The 17868-nt window shown below is 52.0% G+C and overlaps 1 protein-coding gene across 1 annotated transcript in view; it reads left to right on the forward strand.

Annotated features, from left to right (window-relative positions):
* Yeats2 (YEATS domain containing 2) overlaps positions 1-15762 on the forward strand; it is a 105469-nt gene extending 89707 nt beyond the window's left edge. The window contains exons 21-30 of the mRNA XM_012516797.2: positions 2729-2857; positions 3353-3451; positions 6570-6672; positions 7666-7739; positions 9908-9987; positions 10656-10857; positions 12173-12399; positions 12964-13038; positions 14113-14186; positions 14324-15762. Of these exons, the coding sequence (XP_012372251.1) occupies positions 2729-2857; positions 3353-3451; positions 6570-6672; positions 7666-7739; positions 9908-9987; positions 10656-10857; positions 12173-12399; positions 12964-13038; positions 14113-14186; positions 14324-14432 (1172 nt within the window). The 3' untranslated portion in view covers positions 14433-15762. The remainder of the gene's footprint in view (positions 1-2728; positions 2858-3352; positions 3452-6569; positions 6673-7665; positions 7740-9907; positions 9988-10655; positions 10858-12172; positions 12400-12963; positions 13039-14112; positions 14187-14323) is intronic.
* Positions 15763-17868: the final 2106 nt, after the last annotated feature.

The following is a 17868-nucleotide window of genomic DNA, read 5'->3' on the forward strand; positions in this document are numbered from 1 at the left end:
TTTTTTTTTTGTGGAACCGGGGATTGAACTCAGGCCCTTGTGCTGCCAGGAAAGCACTTATTCCGCTGAGCCATCTCCCCGGCCCGAGAGGTTCCCGCCCCTCCCCGGAAATGTACCTTTTACTTTGGATAACATGGAGACATTCTGAGGCCAGATTGCCTGAGTTTAGGTAACTTGCCTCAGCTGTCTCCCATAGAGTGGGGCTGGTCACACCTGCCCGGGAGCCGGTGTGCCCCTGCGTCATGCCCTGTGAGGGTGCTGTCCGATTCACGGTCGTGGTGACTCAGTCATCACTGCGGTTTCCATCTTCTTCACTGCCACCTTTTGTTTTCAGCGTGTAAGCCCTTAAGTCTGAAGAGGTAGGAGAACCAAATATTACATGTTTCATAAGTAATTCTCACAGCAATGGCAAGCAGTTACAAAGCTTCTAAATCTTAATTTCGTTTTTTGGTGGGGGGACCAGGAATCAAACTCATAGCCTCATGCCTTTGACGCAGGCGCTGTGCCATACATTCGTGGTAGCTTCTATGTTAAATCTTGCTGTAGATTGGTACCCACCAGTCTAACCAGCTGGCACTGGTGTGCAGTGTTTTTCTCACATGCACCACGTACTTCCTGCCTTTGGCTAAGAAGGTGTAGATGTTCTGAATTTGGCTCCAGACCAAGCCCCTGTATCTTACCCTTTTTTTTTTTTTGGCAGAACCGGGGATTGAACTCAGGCCCTTGTACTTGCCGGTCAAGCGCTTATTCTACTGAGCCATCTCCCTGGCCCCTTACCCATTTTTTGGGTGGAGAAAAGAACAATTTTTTCCATAATTCCCACCTCCCAGTTAAAATTGGCCACCTTCTAGTATAGGTGTGCGTGTCCTGAACAGCTGGTGTTTGTTGAAGCCCTTTGTTGGGCAGTAGAGTAGAAGTAGAAACACACAGAATGATTTAAGTAACAAATGCCTCCCCTCCCCTTTCCTGGTCAAAATTCTGCTGTGCAGTAAATTAAGACTTCTGCTATTAAGTTCTACTTGACATTGCTGATAAAATTTCTGGGTCACACTTTTAACAAGGACAAAATTATTTCCTGTAGACAACCAGCAATTTTTAAGTTAAACTCTGTATGTTTTAACTGCTCTAAACAAGATCACCATTGGAGCTGGAGTGGAGTGGCCAGAGAATGGTGTAAACGCCGGAACATACAGCCCGACTCTCGGGCCTTTGAGGCCACCGGAAGGAGCTGGGGCCCAGCTCCAAGAGGGGCAGTGGTCTGCCTCGCTTCTGCGTGCAAGCCAGGAATAGACCAAGGAGTGGACGCTGAGTAGGAACGTGCTCTGATGGGGTGTCAGGGAGCTCCAGCCAGACTAAGAGGAATTTTCCACAAAGAAAGTAGTGAGAGGAAATGATCCCTCAGAGAAGCGGGCATTTCCGCCAGGATTCAAGAGTACGAACTTTAGGGAATCAAGGTGTACAGTGAATGAAAGGGCTCATACCCGGGCACAATTGATTCAGGAAGTCAAAATCCCAGGAATAAAGACAAGACCTTGAAAGAGAAAAAGAAATGGGGAATCTTAGAAGTTGTGTATAGTGTCATTGAGCTTCTTAGTAACAATGCTGGAAACAGGAATACCTCTTTTCAGATTTTTTTTTTTTCCTTTTTTTTTGTGGAACTGGGGATTGAACTCAGGCCCTTGTGCTTGCCAGGGAAGCGCTTATTCCACTGAGCCATCTCCCCAGCCCCCACACTTTTCAGAATTTTAGGGGGGAAATTACTTTCAGAGTAGAAGCCTCTAGTCACCAAGAAGAGCTTGCTGTTTATTGAAGGCATTGTGCTAGAATGCACTCAGCAGCAGTGCTTCTCCCAGCTTAAAGCCACTGCTTTCAGTCACTCACAGCCACCGCTGCCGTCTTGAGCAGTCACCACATTTGTGTGCTGTGTCTGGTGTTCCTTCCTAGGAAAAGCCCTTTGTAGTTGTTCTTTCCTGGCCTCACGCACATGACACAGTGGAAGCTTCCTTTGCTGTAAAGTGAGAGCAGATGAGAGCAGATACCCTCTCCAGGCTGGGCGAGAGCATGTGCCCTCTGACAAGTAAGGGCTGCTGGAGAGGGAGGTAGAAGCCAGCGAGTCAGGCACGTTGAAGTATGCCGGCGTGCCGGGACCAGATTAAAGTGGACCCTGAATAATTCGCAGCTGATTTTTAAAGTATTCTTTAGGGCCCATCGCTTTGTGTTTTTTGTTTTGTTTTGTTTTGTACCAGGAATCAAACTCATGACCCCAAGCTTGCCAAGCAGGTGCTGCACCACTCAGTTACATCCCGAGCGCCAGGCCAGGTCTTTAGGTAGTACAGTTTTTACATGCAAATACAGAGTTTTATATCCAGTGGGTATGTATCAGAGCTACATACAGACTGTCAGAAAATAAACGTGGAGAGTTACCTGAGGATACTGATGACCACTGTGGTAGGACATGGGTGGGTTTTTTGTCTTTTCTGTTGGACCTATTTGTGAGGTTTTTTTTTTAATACTTTATGATGTAGGACAGGCACAGTTAAAAAATAAATCATTTGGGTCACATCACTGTTCCATCGTGATGTCTGCAGTATTCGTGACCCCTGCTGTAGTTCTTTGCTGAGTGGGTGAATGTCCTGGGATGTCCTCGTGGGAAGATACGAGTGCCAGGGCAGGGAACGTAAAGGCACTGTCTGTCTTCACTTTGGCCTTCCCTTCCGATTTCCTGTAGGATTGTTGAAGCTTCACTCGAGTCAGTCCAGTCCGCAGCAGGCTGTCCTGACGATTCCTAGTCAGCTCAAACCCCTCAGCGTGAACACCTCTGGAGGTGTGCAGACCATTCTGATGCCTGTGAATAAAGGTGTGTGTCCCCGTCCCACCCCCCCTCGCGGGCCCGTCTCGGGCCAGTCTCGGGAGAGCTTCCTATTCTAGCGGCTGGAAGTGGCCCTTGCCTTGAGCAGCCTGTCCTTGCTCCTGAGCCACAGCGCCAGGGCCTCAGTCTCCAGGGCTAACAGCCCGTTGGTTTCTGAATGGTGGCTCACTTCTCAGGTTGAGTCGGGGGGTGGGGTGGCATTTGCAGCATTTGTGGGAGTTTAAATTTACTGGCTTTTTATTTTCTTAGGTTACTGAGAAGCCTCCACTTCCACAGTTGAGGATAGGTGTAGTTCAGTTACTCCTGTACTAATGATAAACGGCCAAGCTTCTCAGATCAGGATATCAAAAATTGACCTTAACCATTCCTGTTGGCCTGAGATTGTTCTGTTTGTGAAAATACAGAGCTACCATGTAGGAGTTAGGACAGCTCATTAAAAACTTTTCTGTTTCTATTTTATCCGCCGCCTCTGTTTCCCCTCAGTGGTTCAGTCCTTTTCTACCAGCAAATCACCTACCATCCTGCCTGTAGTTGCCCCAGCTCCAGCTGTACCCAGCTCTGCTCCAGCAACTGTGACGAAAGGTATGCAGGATCTCAGGATTGTTGTCCCAGAGCTTTATGCAGGGTATTACTATAATCTGGGTCCTTTGGATTTTCATCATCTGTGAGTCAGTCACTTGACAAATTGATCCTGACAGCTTATCTTCTAGAAGGGACATTGAGGGGAATACAGAATGATTTTTTTTTTTCTACAGAATGATTTTTGCCCTTCAAAAATGTAATCAGGTGGGCTGGGGAGGTGGCTCGATAGAATAAGCGCTTCCCTGGCAAGCGGAAGGGCCTGAGTTCAATCCCTGGTTCCGCCAAAAGAAATTGCAGGGCTGGAGAGATGGCTCAGTGGTCTAAAGCACCTACTTGAAGCGGGCTTGGCAAAGCACAGGGACCGCGGTTCGATCCCCAGCACCACATGCCAGCCAGCCCCGCCCCCTGGTGGGCTGAGCTGGCCACACACACACACAATAAATAAATGTAATAAATAAAAATAAATAAATATTAAAAAAAACAAAAAACAAAAGAAATTGCAAAACTGTAATCAAGTTGAAGAGAAGTGCAGTGAGCCATGAGCAGTGATTACTAAGTGGCCTGGAGAGTGATCTGTGGAGTACCCGGCACATCTAGTCCAGGCAGATGTGTCAGTACAGAGGGAGCGGGGCTTTGTGTGGTGTGGCTTTCATGCCAGATCTGAACAGAATGAAGCTGCTTCCTGGGGAGGGGTCAGAGCGTGCGGCTGGTTGAGAGCACGGTGAAGGCAGAGTCTCGGCTCATTCGGAGAGGTGGGCCAGTTAGGGACTCACTGGGGAGGCATACATGGGACAGAGGTGCTTTAAGGAGGGACCAGGCTGGCACCCTGGCAGGGGTCCTTCTTGATCGCAAGAGCAGGCCAGAATGGAGTGTAGTGAACCGGAGCAGCACGTTTGCCTTTTGTAACATCCAAGAATAGCGAAAACTGGGGCTTGCGATCGAAGCCCGCAGAGGACCAGGCTCTTGCTCCAGGGCTTATGCAGAGCTGTTGTGTCCACTGTGCAGAAAGGAAGCAGGTCTGGAGATTCTAAATAGAGACTTCCCAGGTCCAGAAAGTCAGAGCAGTGAAGTGGGAGTTAGAAATGCCATCTTCCCTGCTGTGCTGGGCTGCTTTGAAGGTATGTCAGGGCTCCCCGGGCAGAGGTAGATTTGTCATATACTAAATGACAAAGCAAGGTTTGTCGGTCAAGGTCCACTGCCTGGTTTTATACTAAAGCTGTTGGCTTGTAGCCGTGCCTGCTCATCTACATACTCTCCTCTAGTCACAGAGTTTAGTTCCCAAGGAGGGTGTATGGCCCACAACCCTACGCTGTTTCCTGGGTAGCCCCATGTAGGGAAGGATTCAAGTGTCCTGTTAGAAGAACGCCTGTGACAGTGTTGGTGTTGGGCTGGACCAGTGCTGCTTGGAGGAAAGGAACTGTCACGATCCACCGCATGTGGATTCTGATTGAATTTTGTTTTTTAATTATTTATTTATTTATGTGTGTGTGTGGCCAGCTCAGCTCACCAGGGAGTGGGGCTGGCTGGCATGTGGTGCTGGGGATTGAACCGCGGTCCCTGTGCTTTGCTAAGCTTGTTCTAAGTAGGTGCTTTAGACCACTGAGCCATCTCACCAGCCCTCTGATTGAATTTTGGATTAGGCCAGAACAGCTCGATTTTGATTTTAATTGGAGCAAATTGTATAGTGAAATATGAAAATACTCAGTGTACCATTTGACGAGCTGGTAAACGTACAAACCTGTGCAAGAAACACCCCATTGAAGCTAGAGAAGTTTGCATGACCCATGTACGTACCCCTTCCGTTCCATTCCATTCCTAGCCTCCATAGACCCCACAGATTGTCAAGTGTTGTTCAGGTGACAGTGTTTCTGTGATCATTTGTGGCTGCTGAGTGCTACATTGTTCTAAAGAAATTCATCTTTTCTTTGTTGAAGGACACGAGATTTGTTTCCAGCTTAGGGCTGTTCCATGTAAGGATTTTTGGTTTGTTGAGACAAGGTCTTGCCATGTAGTTCAGGCTGGCCCTGTACTCTCAGTGGCCCTTCTGCCTCAGCCTTCCACTGCTGAGATTACAGGCATGTACTACCACAGCCAGCACATGTAAGTTTTTGAGAGCATAGTGTCTCTGATTTAGTAGAAGAGCTATCCAACCTGAAAATGCTGTGACTATATCCTTCTGTAATTGTTCAAATGCCATGTGAAAGCAAGTAGACTTAAAATAGAACTGGAGATTCTGAGCTTTGTCTGAAGAGTTCCATGTTTCTTTTTTTTTTTTTTAAATTTTTTTATTTTTATTTATTTGAGAGAGAGAGACAGAGAGAGAGAGAGAGAGAGAGAGAGAGAGAGAGAGAGAGAGTGGTGTGTGTGTGTGTGGCCAGCTCAGCCCACCAGGGGGTGGGGCTGGCTGGCATGTGGTGCTGGGGGATTGAACTGCGGTCCCTGATGCTTTTGCTAAGCTTGTTCTAAGTAGGTGCTTTAGACCACTGAGCCATCTCTCCAGCCCAGTTCCATGTTTCTTGAAGTCTCAGAATTACTAGGAGTTCAGGGAATATGTACTTGTACAGGGAAAATTAATTACCAAGGTCACTGAAGTCAGTACAGAGAGGAAATGATTTGCCTTCCTGTCTACTGGCTACAGCAGATGAATAATGCAATTTTTTTTGGCAGTACCAGGAATTGAACTCAGGACCCTGTGCTTGCCAGGCAAGCACTTACTCTACTGAGCTATCTCCCTAGATGATACATTTTAAAGAGAAGTTAGCAAGCCTGGCAGGGAGACGGTACTGAAGGGGCTGGCCCCGCAAAGCAGCCACCACACAGTGTAGTGTGGCACTGTCCCTGGGGCCAGATCTCCAAGGCACGTGGTGGTCCTCTGAGCAATATTTGTTTATTTTTTGAGCAATATTTAAAGGCCAGTTTATTGTCCTTGCTTTGTCGTGTGCTTGGAAGCAGCTCCTCCCAGATCTGAGCTAACAGCTCGTCCCTGTGTGCTATCCCTGTGATGACAGAAGCCCACTGGTCCCAGCTGTGGTGCCACAGCAGCTGGAGTGACCACGGAGGGCCCTGGTGGCCTGCACTGCACTGCCCTGACAGCTCCTTTCTCTGTTCTCCCTTGTAGTGAAGACTGAACCGGAAACTTCCACACCAAGCTGCCTGTTGCAGGAGGTCCAAACAGCAGTGAAAATGGAAGAGAGTTCTGAGCTGGGAAGCTATGTCATTAAGTAATCATTCTAGTCCTTTCTGAAGGAGCTCTGCTTTGGGGGCTTCAGTGGTGATCTTGAGAAGTCATACCTGTGACTCTGTGAGCCCTGCACCACCTGGGTCTTCACTTTAGGTGGTGGTGCGGTGCCGTGGCAGCCCTTGGTGAGAGCCCTAGGGGCTCCGGGGAGCACAGGGCCCTCCCTCTCTGGATTGGGTGGGGTGAGGCTTCTCCTGCGCAGGCCCTCGGCTGGACTTGCTCTCTGCACCCATGGCTGCTCTCACACCAGCTACCTTGTGGTGAGCCCTGCGCTGGCCGGGTGCTTCCCAGGGTCCCACCAGGGGATGCCTCTGCCCAAGCCCTCAGAGTGTCTCCAGCTTAGGAGGAAGCCAGCCAGCCAGCCAGTCAGCATAGCAGATGATAGGGGGGAGGTGGCTGCACAAGTTGTCCTACAGCAGGCATTCTGTGCTATAGCTTTTCTGGTCGAGCAGCAGTCACCTTGTAAAGATTGTGTTGCTGTTTTAATTTTTTTTTTTTTGTTTTTTTTTGGGTGGGGGTTGTTTAATTTTAGAATATAGATAAAAAGTCTGGGTGGGGGCTGAGGATATAGCTCAGTGGTGTCATGTTTGTCCAGCAGGTGTGAGGTCCTGAGTTCAATTGCTGATACCAAAGAAGAAAACCATCTGTGTGATATTTGAGAAATCTGCCAAGATCTGTTTACTCTTTGTTCCTTTTAAAAATTTGTATTAGTCCACATTTGCAGTACACAGTGATCGCAGCCTGCAGGAGCTGGTGCATGTGCATCACGCACCTCAGTTCTTCTTACCTCCCCTCTTCTCCCTCTTAATGTACTCTGGACTTTAAGAGTGGGGCACTGTTCCCTTCTGAAGGCTCTCTGTAGAAGGAGAGGCATACGTGTGCTGAGTCACTGCGATACCCACAGAAAGGGGGATTGCCTGTGTAACTATGTGTGTGGTAACAAACTACTCCATTTATTTCCCTTTACCCTACTCAGGATAGACCACTTGGAGACTATACAGCAACTCTTAACGGCAGTGGTAAAGAAGATTCCATTAATCACTGCAAAAAGTAAGACAATTATATTGAATATATGGATTTTTTTTTTTTTTAATGTATCTGGTGCAGGGTCTCACTACACAGCTTGGACTCGTCGTAGTGATCCTCCTGTCTTCAGCCACCGCGGTGCTGGGATTACATGCGTGCGCCACCACGCCTGGATTCAGTGGCCAGCTCAGTGCCCCTGGGGGCGGGGCTGGCACAGCATGTAGTACCGGGAATCAAACCCCAGTCCCTGTGCTTGCCTAAACGGGCGCTTAGCCCGCTGAGCTAGCTCGCCAGCTGTTGGATGTATTAAAGCTGTGAACAGTACTGAGTGAACTCAAGTCACCTGGAATTATAAATTAGTACTTTTTTGGTAACAGGAATTGAACTCAAGATCTTGTGCTTAGCAGGCAGGCACTGTAGCCACTGAGCTAAATCTCTAGCTGTAAATTAATACAGTTGTGGTAGTTACTATCTTGAGAGGAGTTAGCTAGAGACAGCTCATTCTCCTAGGGTTTTACAATTCACAGTAGTTTGGTCATTCAGTTAGTCTTTATTTTTATTGCTTGATATTGAAGGAATTTTTTACATTCTATATGTAAATCATAAATTGTTGTATGTGTAATTAGAACTCTGCGTTAGCTTTTACTAATGGAAAGTAATCAGCTCTTGCCTCCAGTGTCCAGGGATGAGGTCTTACCAGCTGCAGGCCTCCCGTAACAGGTCATCTCCTCTTCCCAGAGGGGGAGGAAGACTGGGTGAGCTGAGTTAAGGAAGGTGTGCGGTTCGCCCACTGTGCGTGGGGAGGTGGATAGAGACCGTTCGGTGGGACATAGAAAGTCCTTCCATCTTTGCTGTAGGGCTCGGTTCTCTCACGGCGTGGGAGGTGCAGCTCCCGAGACTCGGAAAGCCTGTTGCACCCCTGCCCGTGCCAAGTGATTGTCTTGGCCCCGGCCGTGACCGTGTGGACCGCTCTCCAGAGGGCGGCAGGAGTCTCAGGCACTACATAGGCATTCTGAGCATCAGGACAGAAGGGCAGGCTGCACTGTCCTTCCGCTCAGGTCATGGGCACGGTGAACCCTCAGGCCAGCTTCACAGTACCCTGGTCCTTTTCCAGTTGGAACAGTAAAAATATTACCTTTTTTTGTTTTTCTTCTAAGTTTGAGGAATTGTTTTGAGGGGCTCAAAATAAGCTTTCAGTGGCAGTTTCCTAACCCAGTAAATTACTCAAAAATCTTTTTTCATAATTAGATACAAATGCAAAACATTAGACCTAGGTGGGTGGGGGTGTAGCACAGTGCTAGGGTTTCTGTGGAGCCTGCAGGATGCACTGGTTCACTCTGAACCAGGGCGAAAGAGCCGGCGTGGTGGCACACACCTGTAATCCCAGCACTCAGAAGGCTGAGGCAGGAGGATCACTGCAAGTTCGAGACCAGCGGGGTCTACAGAGTGAGCTCAAGGCCAGCCTGAGCTGCATGGCGAGACCCTGTCTCAAAAAGACACACATACGCGTGCACGCGCACACACACACACAGAAGGGACATAGTGGCACACACAGTCCTGGCTGTTCAGGGGCTGATGCGACAGGTAGAAGGAGGTGTGCAAGTCAAACCCAACCTAGGCAATGTGGTGAGACTTCGGCCCCCCAGAAAAGATCTGAGGCCCAGAGGGGTACCATAGGACCCGAGGCCACCCTTGGAGCTCATGGTAAGGCCAGGCCTCCAGCTAGAGTGCTATTGGCACCTAGAGTTAGTATCTTTGGGAGCCAGGCTTGGTGGCACAGGCCTGTAATATCAGTTGCTCAGGAGACTACAGCAGGAGGGTTAGAAGTTCAAGGCCAGCGTGGGTGACTTGGCAAGACTGTCTCCAAATAAAATACGAAGAGGGCTGCGATGTAGGTCAGCGGCAGAGCCTCCCCGGCTCAGTGCCCAGTGCTGGGGGCTGGGAGCAGGGTGGGTACTTCGTGGCAGTAGACTCTGCTGGAGAAGTTCGTCCTCCAGGGCAGTATTACTTAGACAGCAGGGGAATGTGACACCCAGAAGTCTGTTAGCGTGTGCCGCACTTGTGGACTTGACTGGTTGTGACCACAGACCCACTAAGAACTCTGAAGAAACTCTGGGCTGTGCCTCTAGCAAATGAGATTTGGTCTGAACACAGACTGCTACTTCAGAGTGTGTGGGGCGTGTGCATTCTAGGTGAAGATGCTAGCTGCTTTTCTGCAAAGTCTGTGGAGCAGTATTATGGCTGGAACATCGGGAAGAGGAGAGCCGCCGAGGTAAGGCCTCGCCTGCCTTCCCTGTGCACAGTCGCCAGCGCAGTGCAGGAGAGAAGAGCCGAGACGTCTGTGCGTCCAGGCTGCCATGGAACAGAGACCAGTTTACAGTGTGTTCTCTTTTGGTATTGGCTAGTGGTGAATAAGGCTGTATCCTTGAAAGGCCTACAGCTAGCCTTTGAAAGGCTGGTTCCTTGCCTTGGTTCCTTGGCAGAGACATCTTTCATGTTTTCTGAAAGTTTTTAAAATATTACATGAATTATTTACTGCACGTTTATAGCGTGACAGCTACAGTGCAGGTAGCGCTGTGAGAGGGTTGAGGGCTGGAGTGCTTGTCCAGCAGCTGAGGCCCTGGGTTCAGTCCCCAGAACCACAGAGAAAAAGGAAGCCACTGGTGTAGAGCGGTGTGGGCGGCCATGTGGCTGGTGGTGGGGCAGGAGGCTTGGATGCCAAGCCCAGAGGTTTCAGTCCCGTGTCATAAGCTGCCGGGGGGCTGGTAGGGGGGGGCTCTTTTTCATTTTTCACTCTGGAGAGTGGCAGTCCAATTTTTTTTCCTTAGACAAGAATGACTGCAACAAGTGAAGCTAGTGTGGTGATTTACTGTTGCATAATTCATTTCAGCATTCACCTGTTAAGCTGATTTAATTATGTTCAAAAAAAATTTTTTGCAGTGGCAAAGAGCAATGACAATGAGAAAAGTCTTACAAGAAATCCTGGAGAAGAACCCCCGGTTTCACCACCTGAGCCCGCTGAAGACCAAGCACATCGCCCACTGGTGCCGCTGCCATGGCTACACTCCCCCGGACCCTGAGAGCCTGCGGGCCGAGGGCGACTCCATCGAGGATGTGCTGACCCGGATCGACAACGAGCCAGGTAGGCAGCCAGGCCTGGCAGGCGCCAGTACCAAGGGTGGGAACCTGGCAGGCACCAGGGCAAAGGGCCGGAGCCGGGAGCCTTGGCCAGCCTGGCTGTGCCTGCCACGCAGCGCCACAGCACCCTGTGCCCAGGCCTTCTGTGTGGGACCAGAGACACCCCACGCAGCGTGTTGGGGTGCCTCCTCAGTGTCCTTTCTCCTTTGAAGACCCCTCCCTCGCCTCCTTTCCTCCAGAATGAATCGACTGCCCCTCCCTTTGTGACCCTAGGAACCCCAGTAGGCAAGCCCGCCCTACTTCCCTGAAGTCAAGGCCTGTTCTTCTGTGTCCCTTTGTCTCCATGCCTAGCTGGGAAGGACACTGCCTGGTGTCACAGGCAAAAAGTAGAGGTATTTGGGGGAAGCAGCATTTTGCATTTTTCCTTCAAGATTATGAAGTTGTGTCGTGCTTGCCCAAAGTCCCAGCACTCAAGAGACTGAGGCAGGAGTTGCAAGGGCAGCCTTGGCAACATAGAGACTCTCTTCTCGAAAAGTGGGGAGACAGCTGGGGTGCAGGGCTTACCTTGTGTGCAGGAGGCACTGGTTCAACTCCTAGCACCACCACAGAAAAAGAAGAGAAGGGAAGAAGGTTCTGCCCTATCCAAAAGAAGATGAAGCTCCACCTCCCATCTAGAGCTCTGTGAGGCGCAGAGGTGGTGTGCTCCCAGGGCTTTGTGCAGGTCCCCTCATTCCTGAGGCCTCCAGGAGCCTGTGCAGAGTGACCTGTCCCCACTACACTCAGTCCCTCAAAGGCCACTCTGGCTTCTAGATCTGAGCTCCCAGGCAGCAGAGACCACAGGATGGCTGCGGCTGTCACAGTTCTGTGTCGCGCAGCACTCTGCATGTGCTTGGCTTCCTGTTAAGGCAGCTGGCTGATGAATTAGAGCGCAGGGGAGTTTCTGCACACCGTGTGACAGACTGGTGCCCCTGCACACCGAAACGTCAGCAGTGGTGGAGGGCGAGCGTGCGGTGATTTCTATGCTCTGTACCGTGCCTCCTGAATTTTCCGTGTTTTTAAAAGATAAAGGAAAACCAGTTCAGTGATTACTACTCGGGACACAGGATTGGCCTGGTCTCTCATGGAGGAGTCAGTCAGGGCTGTGCGTGCGGCTCCAGTGGCAGTTGAGGGGCTGCCTGTGTGCTCGTTCTTTTCAGGATGGATCTGCAGGCTGGCTCCCTTGAGACGTGAACGGCCCTGCTCAGGCTGTGGGTCTTGGAGGGTGCTGGTGCTGTCGCCTGCCTGCCCAGCTGTGACAGGGCTGGTTACCTCTCATTCAGAGTGCCCGTCATCCTTCTCCTCTGCCGACAACCTCTGCCGGAAACTGGAGGACCTGCAGCAGTTTCAGAAAAGAGAACCAGAGAACGAGGAGGAGGTGGACATCCTCAGCCTTTCAGAGCCGCTAAAGATCAACATCAAAAAGGAGCAGGAAGAAAAACAGGATGAAATGAAGTTCTACCTGCCACCAACTCCTGGCTCTGAGTTCATTGGTGACATCACACAGAAGGTAGGCGGCTTGGCGGGGGCGGCGAGTCGGAGCAGGAGTGAGCCGGGCAGCCGCCCTCCCGGTCTCAGACATAGACGTTGCTGGTGGCAGCAGCACGGGTGTGCACTGCCTGTCAGCCAGGGGCAGTGTGGTACTTCCGTCCCCTCCTCTGCTGGCCTCAGCCAAGGCCCTTGTCCCTTGTTACATTTCCAAGTTAGGCCATAGCAGGTAACCTTTCCCCGACAGGCAGTGGCTCCAAGGGCCTGCCTGCAGTATGGACGCACACGCCCGCCTGTCACACGGGGAGTCGCTGTCCTGCCCGCCTGCCTGCAGCTCGGGATCACAGGGTGGAGGGAGATGGGGTGAGGCGCAGTTTCGACTTCTCTGCCTCTAGCTAACAGCCCCTTTTGGCCCAAGGGGGTGTGTCCAGGGTGTCCGTATCTGCCTGCTGTCAGAACTCAGGGCAAACCCCAGCCACAGCAGGGCCCTTCCTCCAGGCACGGGCTCCAGCCGGCAGGCTCCGCCTTCGCTAAGCGGGTGGTTCCAAATAGAGAAATGCAACAGGCCACTTTCTGCCCCCTGCAGATCGGGATCACACTGCAGCCTGTGGCGCTGCACCGGAACGTGTACGCGTCGGTGGTGGAGGACATGATCCTCAAGGTGGGTGTCTGCCGCCAGCCAGCAGAGTCGCGGCGTTGGGGGCCGGTTCTTGGCCCTGAGGGTTGGGAACGAAGTTGCTTTGCTTTCGGGAGCTGCGGGTCAGACCCAGGGCCTCGCTCAGGCTAGGCAGCGCCTGACCACAGCTGCACCCCAGCTGTTTTACGTGAAGGACAAGGTCAGGAAAGGAGCAGAGGTGGCAGGTTTTATGTTTCTCATCTTACTCAGGATTTCTCTTTAGATTTTTCTTTTGTTTCTTCTGATGTTTAAGTGAACTAAGTCTTATTTCCTCTAGTGTGGAAATATTTTTAGGTTTTTACTACTATCACTAAGGTACTTTGTCGTGGTGCTAGACTTGGAGCCCAGGGCCTCTCACAAGCTAGACTCTACACTGAGTTTTCTTCGGCCTTCTGTTTTATTTTGTATTTTTATGGTGGTGGTGGTGGTGTTACCAGGGATCAAACTCAGGACCTTGTGCTTGCCAGGCAGGTGCTTATGCCACTGGGCTCTCTCCCTGGCCCTTTTTGAGACAAGATCTTACTAAGTGTCCGAGGCTGGCTCAGACCTGTGACCCTTCTGCCTCAGCCATCTGAGGAGCTGAGATTGGAGCCGCATACCACCATGTCTAGCCTCAGATGGGTGCTTTTCAGGAAGCATCCTGGGTGTGAGGGATGCTCTCGATGTTCAGGAGGTGCAGACAAAGCCTGGGACGTGCTGTGTGTTGTAGCAGAGAGTGGTCACTGCTGTCCCCTCTGGGCAAGGCCACAGCTTCTGCTCCCAGCCTATTGTAGCTCGGCAGCTCCTGTCCCTTGCATCCTGGTGAGCAGTGGGCACCTAAGCAGCTGCTGCCACCTTTTCTTTTCCTTAAGAATGGTGTCTGATTAATGAAGTGCCCCAAACAAACACCGTTTCTCAGCAGTGTGACTTCGGACATTTGAGTCTGTTACTGAGGTCTGTGATTTTTCCCAGAGAACACTTGGATTCTTTGGTGCGTGGGAGGGAGGGGGCAGGCGCATCCGTTGGTGCCTTCAGGAAGGTAGCCACTGAGCGTAATGCTGTCCGCTGTCTGCATTGCAGGCCACAGAGCAGCTGGTGAGCGACGTCCTGAGGCAGGCGCTGGCTGTGGGGTTCCAGGCGGCGGCCCGCGGCAGGTACGGGTGGGGGCGTGCCCATGGTTGCCCGTGGAGGTGTTCTCTGTGCAAGTCAGTACAAATTTGATAAACTAATTATTGTCAGATATATTTGTGAGAATTACACTGATAAGACCTTTTGGGGTTTTTTGGACCAGGATTCCCAAAGAAATCACAGTGAGTAACGTTCACCAGGCCATTTGCAGCATTCCCTTCCTGGACTTCCTCACGAACAAACACATGGGAATACTGAACGAGGACCAGTGAACCCTGGAAGCTGCCCCGGGAAGGCAGAACTCGGAGCTGTCTGGAGTTTGTGCGCTGTGGTGACTCGGCTATCCCAGAGCAAGGTGGGACATCGGTGTGCCTTGGGACACCGCAGCCTCTGCCTGGCAGAGTGTAGTACCAGAATCCATTCCAGATGAAACTTGTAGGGCAGAAGTCTTGTGTCCTGGTTGTGGAGGGGTTTGGAGCAGCCAGGCTGTGGGCCACCAGGTCCTGCGCTCCTCTGGTGAGTTCAAGGGGGCGCCTCAGGCCCCTGACACCCCAGGGGACAGAAAACAAGTCATGAGGCACAAGGCCACTCCCCTCGGCTGGCTGGAGTTGCCCTGCAGCAGGTGGGGTTTGGCACTCAGCCAGGGGCTCCCTGCTCCTGCCAGTCCCAGTGCTGAGCCCACATGGGAAGCAGCGCCGTTGAGCAGACACCCCGGAGGCTGCGCACAGTGTGAGTCTTCATCTGTGGAGCAGACGCACAGTGCTGCCCATTGGGAGCCAGCGCAAGGCATGGACGGCCCAGTGGAGACCCAGAAAAGACTGGACTAGCCAGAACCAGAGTGGAGTGCAGTAGGAGTAGCAAGCTCTCGTGTGTGCATGAAGCAGCTTGCCGGCCCGCACGTGGAGTGACTTGGAGGGCCTCGTGGGGACATCTGTCCTGTCAGCAGCCTTCTGTCAGTTTCCCAGAAACACCTGTGAGTGCCTTAAAGTCACAGAACTGTGCAGGCCAGAGACGGCTGCTGTGCTCAGATGCCCTGATCAGAGCCACTGCCGCTTCTGTGGGAGGGGAGGGCAGCAGTGGCTGCAGGGGTCTGGACCATCGCGGGACACTGTCCTGGCCTCCTGACCCAGTCTGTCACAGACCAGCTCGTACCCTGCTCAGTATTTGAAACCTGGAAGTAGAGCCGACATACTTACACCACAGCCACAGCGTAGCGTGCTTCGCTGCTCCTCGGGCCGCGTGGATATGGAGGAGAAGGCAGTGGAGTGGCAGAATAAGGGCTGCCTTGACATTCAGCATCTTGAGAGCTGCGTGCGCGTGCAGAGCAGCCATTACAAGCCACAGGGCCCGGTCTGAGGCCAAGCTAGCTGAGCAGCTCAGGCCCAGGTCTGCCTCGCCTGCTGGGAGAGGTGGCCAAGCCAGTGCTGTAGGTGATAGGGCTGAAAGACCCGGAGGAGGACAAGACAGCTGGGCCTCAGGTGCTTGAGCCTAAGTTTTCTTTTTGAGAAATATTAAATGATTTAACAGCCGCCTGTATTAATGTATCAAGTGCACCTCTATCCTAATGTGTAACACATTCTGTAACAAAATGTCTACAATAAATCCTTTTAGCATCTGATGGGTTTTCCTGACTTGTAAGTGCAGGGATGGGCTGGAGGTATAAGTTTTTATTTGTATTTATTTTAAATTAATTCCTCTGCTTTCCAAAAAGAATTTGCAGCCCTGCAAGACAAAGGCTTAGTTATATAAAGATTTAAATTCTGGAAGGCATACGCTGAGCATGGACATAACATTTTCTGACAGCTTGGCGCATAAATGATCTTGGCATTCCCTCAAAGCCAAAGCAGAAAGGAAGCAGCTCCCCGTGTCCAGCAGAGACTCACTGGTTTGGTGACAAGGTGAAGCTGGTCTGAAGTTGCACCCATGACAGCCCTTAGGCTGTGGCCACCTGCCAGGCATCAGCGTGAGGGCCAGGCAGGCTTGGTTCTTGGAGAAGGCCAGGTGGGCTGCAGGACGCAGAGGGTTGCGGTCTTCCCGGGCTCGCCCTGGAGCTGCAGAGCACCCCGTGCCTGGCCAACAGAGGCCTCTGGCAGGGCAGCTCCGCCCACGCGGCCTGCTGTGCGTCTCAGAGCAACTCTGTGATAGAGCTTGCCTCAGGCTCGGCGTTCTGCAGCACAGAGGTGAACGTAAGGCCACTTTGAGCCCCTCTCCCCCCACTTGGGGAAGGACCTCATCCTACCTGCTGCTTGTTGAGGTGGCCTCCATTTGGAATGATGTTAGCAAGAATAATAAAACATGCAAAGCTACCAGGGCCCCTCCAGCTCGTAGTCCAGCTGTCCCAGGCCAGCGCATCTCCGCTCTGCAGCTCGCAGGCTACCAAAGAGGCCCATGGCCTCTGGGCTTGCTCCCTGGCATGAGAGCGCTGGGCTCGCTCCCTAGCTCTGTATAACTTCACGGGGACATGGCAACACTGCAGAAAGGTGCTGGCCGGGTGACTGATGCAGGTTAGGCCCTTAGGGTGGGAGCAGAGCCCGAGCGTCCTTTGGCAAAAGAAGCAGGAGGGGTGGGGCTTTTGGCTCAGGGTTGAAAGGGAGCATTGCCAGGGAGGGCGTTGAGCACTGGACAGCTCCAGAGGGGGGCCACGCGTGGAACAGAAGCGCCCCTATGCCCAGCTAGTGATGGGGGAGGCCATGTTTGAGCTGTTTCCCCCGCGCCCCTGCACGGGCTGACAGGGTGGTGATGGGTTTTGTGACGTGCCACCTACAGTGTCCTTGTCACCTGCAGCCTGCTTTGAGAAGGGGGTCAGGGTTACCAAACCTCCAAGGACACTGGCAGTAGCCATGTGGCATTACAGTCATTAAAAGATGAGATGAAAGAAAATGCGAGAAGACTTGGTCTATAAACCGTTTATAAGGTAAAGGAGAAATTGAAACAGTGCATGTTTGCATTTTAGTAGAGTAAGATTGTACCGTTAAATCTGTACTCAGCGGAAGGCCCACCCGGCAGCTCTAGCCCCTGGGACAGCTCAGAGGGAGCGGTAGTGGAGCACCTTTGTGCACACACAAGCCCCACCCCCAAAGCGAATTTGGGGCGTCTGAAACCTTCATGCCACCCCCAGGGCCTAGAGGGAGGAGGAACCACAGAAATCCCTAAGTTTCCTTCCCCAGACCCTGAGCTCTGCTTCTCACTTCTACAAGGGTCAGGCCCCTTGAGGCGTGGAAGGTGCTGGGGCGGGGGGACCTGGCTCCCTGTGGGGTCCGGCAGGGGCAGCTCCAGGGGAGAGGAGGCCCGGCCTCTGCAGCGCCGGGGGCTGGGGCAGGTGCTGTCTGAAGGCCTTCAAGGGCGTGGGGCGGAGGCTACCATCCCGGAAGTGCTCCCTGCGTGGGCACGAGTTTTTATTCCTTTGCATTTATTCCCGTGTGAGGCCAAAGGGAAACCTAATAAACCAGGCTGGGCTGTAGAAGCGCTGCAGGGTAAGCATCCTTCCCTCGGTACCGCATTCATCCCGAGAAGAGTGTTGAAATGAGGTCATCGTGGCTAGGGAGAAACCCCTGCAAGCTGGAGCCCCGGGTTTGTCGCGATTCAGAAGCTCTTCCTTGTTCCTCAGCATCACCATGAGTCACATGCAGGTGATGACCTTAGTTCTACAACAGACATGCAGGCCACTTTGGAACCTGGCATTACCGTGGGTTATAAGATTAATGAAAA

The sequence above is a fragment of the Octodon degus genome, unplaced genomic scaffold, assembly GCF_000260255.1.
Source record: "Octodon degus isolate 3935 unplaced genomic scaffold, OctDeg1.0 scaffold00126, whole genome shotgun sequence".
Taxonomy (NCBI): domain Eukaryota; kingdom Metazoa; phylum Chordata; class Mammalia; order Rodentia; family Octodontidae; genus Octodon; species Octodon degus.